At 43.3% G+C, this 9,328-nt stretch overlaps 1 protein-coding gene across 4 annotated transcripts; it reads right to left on the reverse strand.

Moving 5' to 3' along the window:
- Positions 1-705: 705 nt before the first annotated feature.
- On the reverse strand, positions 706-9,077 carry TIMM44 (translocase of inner mitochondrial membrane 44). 4 transcript variants are annotated; one of them, XR_014934972.1, is made up of 13 exons: positions 9,030-9,077; positions 8,486-8,593; positions 7,904-8,074; positions 7,450-7,530; positions 6,804-6,953; positions 6,245-6,384; positions 5,709-5,794; positions 5,378-5,470; positions 4,937-5,061; positions 3,939-3,989; positions 2,732-2,863; positions 2,430-2,540; positions 706-1,445 (listed from the first exon to the last, which is right to left on the reverse strand). XR_014934972.1 is itself a non-coding variant. In XM_015886140.3 (13 exons), exons 1-13 carry the CDS (start codon positions 9,057-9,059, stop codon positions 1,326-1,328), a joined length of 1,356 nt encoding a protein of 451 aa, XP_015741626.1. In that variant the 5' UTR covers positions 9,060-9,077; the 3' UTR covers positions 706-1,325. The 4 variants fall into 4 exon arrangements, 2 of the variants coding, with proteins under 2 accessions (XP_015741626.1, XP_015741625.1); XR_014934971.1 differs by having other exon boundaries at positions 8,687-9,077; XM_015886140.3 differs by having other exon boundaries at positions 2,732-2,821.
- Between the last annotated feature and the right edge of the window lie 251 nt (positions 9,078-9,328).

Below are 9,328 nucleotides of genomic sequence, written 5' to 3' on the forward strand. Positions count from 1 at the left end.
CTCTAGGGAGGGTTATAAATTGCTTTTCCCTAACCAGGATTATTGATTGTGGTCAGGCCAGTGGCTCAGAGCTTGCTAATGAATTGTAATTGGAAAGAAGCTCCACTTCGATACGTTTTATTTTATTTATGTCCAGATTTGCTATGCATTAAGCTGGGGGCTCATTAAATTACTGAGGCAGACGGTTCCTGCCAAGATGGCCTGAGCTAATGGTGCTGGGCAGACTTCAACCAGGGACTGGCAGCAACAGACACAGGAGATACGTGTTCTGCAGAGTTCTGGTAGACATTGCTGGGGTGGCTGGGGACTCTTGAAACACCACTTCTGCAAGGAAAGTGGTTCTGTGGGTGATGGGAAAGAATCCTCCATGAACAGCACCCAAAGGTGGTACCTTTCACTGACAGTGGGTCATCTCTGCTGCTGCAGGTTTTGATGAGCACAGCATGCAGCTCTCATTTGCCTCACATAATAATTAACCAAGCTACAAGAGGAAATGTTCTACTTGCTACTGCAGTTTACTTACTCATTTCTCGCTGTTCAGTCCAACCCTATTCCTGGTTGCCGTTTCAGAGCTATGCCTAGTTCCCTGCAGCCATTTGGAGTGTCTGTTTCCTCCACCTCACCAGCTCAGCCCACAGAGAAATGCAGCCATGTACAATTTAGCAGCACCCACTAACGCAATAGAACAAAAACCAGAAACAACACTCCCCCTGCAAAGCTGTGGACGTATATTGACATATATTTCTAAGGATCTCCATCCTCAGTCAGTTCCACTCCAACAGAGTCATGTGCAAAGACGTGATTGTATTTGGTTTGGTGAAGACATTGCAGCAACAGAAAGCGTCTTGGCTTCTGCTGGAATGAGACCAATGTGCCTTAATAGCACCTCAAAGCTCTTCTCAGAGATGATGTAAGGCCATCAGAGGATGACAGCATATTGAAGCTGGACCTGTCACATCTCACTGTGCTGCTCATCAGTATCCACCTCTGCCCATCATTGGAAGCACTGGTCAACGTACAGGACCCAAACATCCTCCTTCACCCACCATTTAAACAGGAGCCAACAACAGCTGCAAGTATCTTAGACCATTGAGTTACAATCTACCATACATCCTCACAGTGCAAATCGTTACACAGCAAAGCGTAAGGCAGATACGTCAGACTTGTCCAGTTCATAATGGGGAGCAGTATAATGATGGCACACCTAATAGCCCATTCTTCTGAAAGAGAACCACTCTAGCCCCCCTCCCCCACAGTGCATCATGCAAGTTCAGAGCTGGCACTGCTTTGAGAGAGGGACAGAAAGCTCTCGGATGCAATTCATCTCAGAGAACTTGCTCGGAGCTCGACGAGGAAATGTCCAATAGCCTCCACGCAGCGTAGGGGTTGAGTTCATCCTGGTCTCTGCAAAGTGCCCACACATGCAGCATCCGCAGAACCTTGTCCTGGAAGGGAAATCCTCGTTAGAGCTTGAATCATGGTCACAGACCGTGTTCCACACCTCAGTTCTGGCTGTGGAGATGCTCTGTGTTCCCTCCAGAGAACATTGTGATTTTTCTCTCCAGGTTCTAAGCCCCAAAATCACAAACAAGTTTAGCTGTTACGTTTACTAAATTATGGTTAGAAATATTTCACTATTAGGAACCTGTAAACTTCTCATTTCTGAAAGCAGAATTGGGATTTCCCAATATCTGTGCCTAACAAACATAAACCAACACCCCTGCCAACTCTGGACCAGGAGACTGCTGGCCAAGCACAGCAGGAACTGGAAGAGAAAGGGTTGTTGGTATTCCTAACTCCAGTTCCTCTCCTCACTGTGAATTTAAGATTATCTACAACTCTGTGTCTCTTCCAGATGTTTGTAGATTCTCCTCATACAAGATAATGTTCAGCTAATGGGCTGTAGCACTTCAAGAATCTGACAGGGATAAATAGCTCACATGGAGCTGAACTGGATTTCACAGCCAGCACATCTTCTGCCAGCCAATTTAAATTCAAGTTACTGCAGCCTTGTCTACAAAGCATGTCTGATTGAGGAGAACCTACAGGCCCAAAAAGCCACAGCAACAAGCACCCAGACTCAGAGAACTGAGCTGTATGATTCCACCTGCCACAGCTTTCTTATTCCCTCCATATTTTCATTCACTTTCTCATCTGTCCACCACTACCAAGAGTATTTTAATTTTAGTTCAGTATTTCTCATAGCAAACAGAAAAACTCCCACATCTAACTACAGGACAGTGACTTTGCTGTGGGTAATAACAGTTGATTTATACAGGCAGCTGTTTTCACCTGTAAATACCCAGATGATTTTGCTGAACTGACTGAATTACTGAACTATAGTTTTTCTATGTGGGTAGCTGCAAACAAACTGAGATGGCTAGAGATGGACCTAGGGCAGCCACACTCAGATGGTGAGCATCACTTACCGGGTCACCTTCTACCACTTCCCCTTTCTGGTTCTTAATTACCATCACAATCTGAGCTTGAAAAGTGATGATTAATACTGGTCCCTGCTCCATCATTTTTCCCATGGCCAGCTGCAATTAAAGAAAACTCTATTAAAAAAATGGAGCACTTTTACAGTTCAATGGAGAAGCACTAAGTTCCTCCCTTAGCAAACATGGTAAATAGAGTAGCATGAGGAGAAACAGAGTCAGAGCAAAGAAAACCCCTGAAATAATGAGTTTCTAATTCACTCCCAAGCTGAAATACAGAAAAGGACACTCACATCAATGTTGTCTATGTCGAGAATCCTGGAGTGGAACTGGAGACCCGTGGCTTTGGCTTGCTGGATTGGATGAGCAAGCTGACTGTAAGTCTAAATGAAGCAACAAACTTGTGTTACATGTTTGAATTTGCTCTGTCAAAGAAAAAGGAATTTTCTGCTTAGAGAGAACCACCAGAAAATATGAGAATAAAAGTCTTTTTTTTGCAAATATACTGAACACACACATCTTGCAATATACCCCACAAGCTACTGCAGATGCTCTGTGCTTCACACAATGAATTCTTTCTAAGAATCCTATCTCCCCTGGACAGAACAAGAGATCCATCACTTACAAGAGAATACACAATCTGAGTGCAACTGATAGCCAGGGCACTTGCAGTTCTGATCTGACAGCCAACAAGGAGAAACAGTCTGGGAATTAAGCTGTTTTCCTCACACCCAGCCAGGCCCTGCAGTCAGACCAGCTCTTCCTGGCTGCTTTTAGGCACATATGCTTCATTATTTATGCATCAGGAACTGTTGTTGAGATTTGAATTTCAGCATTCTCGCAGCATTCTTGGCAGCTACCAAGCAAACAGGAGGAGTCCCTGCCATGATTCCCCTAACGCTGATCTTTTAACCTTCATCACAAGCATTCAAATGTAAAAACCTGACAGAAGTATACTGAGAAAGTCACCAGAGTAAAGCTGGAATGACAGAACAGGGATTCTGGGGACAGCAGTCACAGGCAGCTCTGTTGCTTTACCTGCCTTATTGCTTTGTACTCTAACATGTTAGTGACCAGCATCACAAACCGAATACTTTCAGCACGACTCTGTTCAAAGAGCCTCCATCTTCTGGATTCTCATTTCTAGAACTCTCATTTACACCTTGGTCTGTTTTTATGGATGAGTCTTATGAGCAATTTCTGACTACCACTAGAAGAACTACAGCTAGTTAGACTCATGTGGGATTAGATCTCAATTATCTCTCTCTAAACAGCATTCCTCTCACATCCATTCTCAGTCAGAAGTCCACAATGCATACCTGATTGCATTAGAGCTTTACAGCATGAGCACATTTAATGGGGGAGCAGAGAGGCAAAGTGGATAAGCAGCATCACAGTCAGAATGGCCACACAGCTTGCAAAGAAAGCACAGCACACCTACTCAGAAGTAAGAATCATAACCTTCTTAGACATTTTTAGTACTCTTAGTACTCTACTTACTGCCTCATAGCACCAATCTTTGAGGATATCAAGCTCTCCAGATATCATAGCCTAAGACAGGAAAAAAGAAAAAAAAAACAGTAAAATATGAGCATTTAAAAATATGTCACATCAGAGAACTGAAACATCAGCAGTTTCAGCAGCAAACTGCTTTAAATCCTACATCCTGAACCAGGAAAGGAGCAAGAGGAATTAACAAAGAGCAGCAATAAGATCTGTAAACACACACTAAGGCAGATGTACATTAATCTTCCGCTGCCAGAATATGCACTACCCAGAAATCCTGGGAGGTCTTACTTCACTGCAGACATTACAGTTCCAGCCATATCTCTGATACATGCACCAGTCAGTCACACAATTTCTGTTGTACCTCTTTGAGTTTCCTCCTCCTGCTGTCTTTTCTGAAACATTCTGACAGCGCAAGGAACTACACACATCTACAGTTACATATTTTATGTAGACACTTTGTAACATAACATTCTTTGAGTGCATTTATACCACAATCTTTAAAAACACTGTTTCGGGCACTTCCCTCACCACAAACAGAAGCGCTCACTGAACCATTTGTCAGGACTTGCCCTTTTTTTTAGCAGGCAGCTACAAATCACTCCAAATCATACAGAGCACGTGCACCCACTCCTTCCCTTTCACCAATAGCTGATATCAGTTCAGAACTGTTTGTTCACTTAGGTCACTCTGATCCCCCCTGTTTCTCATGTGAGAAGATGGCCAGTTGTACACGACAAAAGAGACTTTGGTTATTAAATGATGAGGTAAGATTTTCAACTAAACTGTAAGACCCAACCACTGCCATTCTGCGATTCCTGTTCCTAAGACTATTTTCTGAAGGGTGCTGTAAAACCTGGATGCTGCAGAAGCAAATACAGCCCCAGCTTTTAATTTTATCATTAGAAAACAAAGAAAAATCTTCCATGCAATCTTCCATAGTAAAGGAAAACAAAATAAAATGAACGTGTCCCATTCTGTCCCCAACTTACCTCCAAGACATTGGGAATTATATCACGTTCACATTGCTTTAAAAAACGATCTTTGTCAAAGGATGGATCCACTTTGAGTATCTCTGTCAAAACCTCTGACATTTCCGTCTTCGAGAACAATCCACCTGATAAAACAATTCAGTGAGACCAGCAGAATGACAACTGCTGCCAGAAACCAGGAGAAAAGATGGATCTTGGGCTTTAGAAAGAGGGAAGGAAGAATCATCTTGAAACAGACTAAGTTAGACATGAGATTTACCACACACAAGCATGAGCCAACATACTGCCAACAGCAGGTTGCTGTTAAGAATGACTGAATCCATGCAAAACACTAAAAAGCTTGAGACTCTTTCCCAAAGGTTAGTATCACATGTAGGACATCACTGACAGCAAGAGCCAGAAGGCTGGACATGCAGTTTCATAGTAATGATGACACATTACCTATCAAGTCAGTGACTTTGTCTGTGACAGCTCTGGAAGCTCGAATGAATGCATTATCACTTTCATCGTATTTCATTTTCATTTCAAAGAACCCTGAAACAAGAAGAGATGTTAGCATAGAGTCCTTCCACCGAGTTCCTGAACAAGGAAGAACAAGCAGTGGGTTGCAGATTAAACCTGCTAGTTCTCTTCTAAATCTCTTTCTTGATTACAAGTTTCAGTTTCAAAAGTTAGTTTTCTTCTCACCTTCATGCAATGTTCTCATCTCTTTATAGCTGTCATTAACTAGGGGATTGTCACGGGTTAAGCAATTGTGAAAGCTAGCACTTACTATTGAAGACCACGTTGTTGTCCTTGAAGTCTTTCCACTGCTGATACCATCTTGAGTCCTTGTGTAGCACCATACCCATGGCCTCCCTAGAAAGTGCAGATGACAGGAACTTGTAAACAAATAACTTGGAGGTGAGAGAGTAAAAAGATGAATATTCTGATGAATATCACTGAAGCACGCGATAGTACTGAGGCTGATAAACAGCATTAAAAAAAAAAAATGATTTAGTGGAGGCAAGGCACTGAAGACAGCAAAGAAGCTTAGATTTAGCCCTGCAAATACAACTCAATGTCAAGATGCTACATTTTCTCAGTTCTAACACATGCAAGTCAGACAGAACATTACGTATACACTTTATATTTTTAAATGCCCAGCTTGACTATCAGAAAATTCAGTATCATAAACTTATGATAGAACCCCAGAGATCTACCGGCTCCAGTCATTTCAGCACTTGATTTTTAACCTGATCTGTAGGTTTAAGACATTTCTGTGTACAATCTGATAAAGATTTATCCTAAATTACATGAAATACATACTCATTAGCTTCAAATATTCGCTCCTCTTTAATCCTCTCGCCTGAGAACTCTGTTCTTTTCCGCAGACGCTCTGGGCGTTTGTAAGGACCAGTCTGCCCTAAAACACTTTCATCTATTTCCTTCTTAACAGTTTCTACTCCCTGAAAGGAAAGCAATCCTATTAGGTTGATTTACTGTTCCCTCCTCTTTCCCATAAAAATTGCTTCTGTCAAAGGAAAAAGACAAAGATAAGAGCATGTGTTATTTTCATCTCTCTTACTCAGCAAATCATAGAAGCATAGAATGGCCTGGGTTAAAAAGGACCATACTGACCATCTAGTTCCCCCCTGCTAAGTGCAGAGTCACCAACCAACACACTAACACAAATGCCTCCTTACTGATACATATTTATATAAAGACATCAATACCAAAGCTTTCTACTTAACAAGTTACGTCTGGGATAGCAAGCTGATGGTTGTATTGAAGTTATAACAGCACAGTATCTATATTTATATTTAGCACAAGTTCAGGTGATCTGTGTCTGCAGCACTAGGTCCCAGAAAGGTGTAGGAGGGTGTACCTGAGAAATAGCTTTGAAAGCTGCTGTCTTGCCTAATTTCTCTCCTCCTTTTGTCACTGACTCTGCTGACTGCTTTGCTGTTTTTGCTGCTTCTTCCACACCTTCTTTTATCTTCCGGCCAATATCACTCTTACTTACTTCATCCAAACTCTGGAAGAAAATAAAGAAGAAAATAATAAAAACACAGGTGGAAGCACATTTTGTATAAGCCTTTTTTAAGAATGCTAAAGATCTACATGCAATAGGGCTAACCATTCCTAAGGCAAACGCAGTTTATATGTCACAGGAGAAATTTACTGGGACACAGTGGCTTGGCAACAACAATTCCGACTCCTCACAGTCACATACACATTTGTAATAGCTGCTATTCATACATACACACCATCTTCAACCTCCAAATCTGAAAGGAACCGCTGGATACTCTGGCAACACCTGTCCTATGTAACACACAACTACCAAATCTGTCATACGTTATTTGCTGCAGCATTGATAACAGCTCTATCCTTTACAATCTGGAATAGTGATAACCTTTGAGATAACAACTACCTAGCTTTAAGAAAAACAAGAAAAGATGATAATTCAAATATACACAGAAGCTCAGAGATGAGCTCTCTTAAGGAAAGGTGACTCCACAGCTATGTTTTACCTCTTTAACTGTACCAGTTATTTCTTCAAGTTTCTTTTTAATTACTTCTGAGGTCTTCACTGTTTCAGATTCAATGGTTTTCTGTGGAAAAAAAGAAACCATGCTGCATGTAGGTATGAGGGCAGAAGATGCTCATTCAAAAATACCTTAGGGCACAGAATATCCTATTAACACTAATTTAGGGCAAAAAAAAACTACAACTGCTCAGACCTAAGTAGAATTAACTGGAAGTGCAGGGAGCAGCTTGCTGGGAGGACTTTCACTAGGAAAAAAAATGCTCCAGGGCAAGCATTTACCTGCCAGTACTTCCAGCCAAGCAGAACTTCTCGTAAAAATACGCATGTTAACCACTAAATAGTTTATTTGCACGAAGATTCAAATTTAACATTACAAACAGAAATAGTTTAGCAAATAAACAGTGAAAATGTCAAAGGAATTCATGAGAAAAACTTACATATTTCCTCCTCGCTTCTCGAAGTGCATCAGATTCCTCAAGCTTTTTAGCTTCATCTCGGAACTTTTTAATACTTTCTTTCATCTCTTTGTTTTTTGCTAATTCTTGTTTGATGTTTTCCACAAATCCTGATATAAAACCTTTTCTTCCTCCTGAAGAATAACATCTAGACTAAAAAAAATTGTTACACGTTGCAGAATCCAAATAGAAATTAAACAAGTATCAAAGCCAGCAGATAGATTGACTTCAGCCCAATGCCAGGTCACTTCTAAAGGTGCTAAATGTTCTGATGCCTACATTGCTATGCTGAACAAGTACCACCTCCACCTCAAACCAGCCAAGTATCTGACATATATTTGGTGCCACTAAGTAGCCATTAACAGGCAGTTTGCCTCTAACCAGGCCTGAAACACACTGGTGAGCAGAGCACAACTCCTGACCTCTGTCACTTTCATTCAGCCACTACAAAAATCCTCGAATTCAGCTTGGAGCTGCTGCTGCTTGGGAGCACACCCAGCAGACACAATATTCTAATGGGAAACCAGATACAGCCTGAAGTGCAACATTCAGTCATTAGCCAACCTGGTTGATCTCTGAGACAGGCCTGCTCGCTCTGTACACAGCACCACTGTGGACTGCAGGAACTGGGTATCTTCTAGGCACGAGCCATATGCCACTAATGAGACATTTCTGCAACAGAAACAAGTTGAAGTTAGCACACAACGTGAGCTGACAGCAGTCAGGAACAGCCAAGAAAGGAAAGCAAGGATCCTGGGAACGGACAGTCACAGCTGGGAGCAGACTCAGGCTGCAGCTGGGAAATCCCATCGGGCTGCTTCCTTGGGCCCCTCCCTGAAGCACAATTGATGCGTTTGAGCAGCGTTACATCCACGAGAGGCTCATTTCCATTAGGACAAGCCCGCAGTGCAGAACGGGGCGATGCACCTTCTAGGCAGGAGGGCTGAGAAACAGGAGGAAGCGCCCCCGCCCCACACGGCGCCGACCTGATGCTCCCCCGCGCCGCCCGCCCCGGCAGCAGCTCCCGCTGCCCCATCTCGGCCTCGCGGCGCAGCCGAGACCCGAAAACCGGCCCCGAATGGACACAACTGCATCGCCCGGCGCTCACCCGGCAACTGCCCGCCGCCGCCGCCGCCATTTTGAGAGCTGAGCGTGTGACCCCCGCGTGGCGCGAGGGAGTGACGTCATGTCGGTGTATGACGTCACTTCCGCGGTGGAACCGAGAGATGCCACCGGGAGCGGAAGTGCGGCTGATCCGGGGCGAGGAGCGAAGGAGGAGGTGAAGGAGGATCCGAGCCCACAGAGCACCGAGAGGAGCCACAAAGCGGAGCCCATAAAGCACAGAGCGGAGCCCCAGCAATAACTGACAGCCTGATCAGAGGCAGCTCTGCAAGCACGGGATGTGCT

The sequence above is a fragment of the Coturnix japonica genome, chromosome 16, assembly GCF_054131305.1.
Source record: "Coturnix japonica strain WE chromosome 16, WE-NBRP24, whole genome shotgun sequence".
Lineage (NCBI taxonomy): Eukaryota > Metazoa > Chordata > Aves > Galliformes > Phasianidae > Coturnix > Coturnix japonica.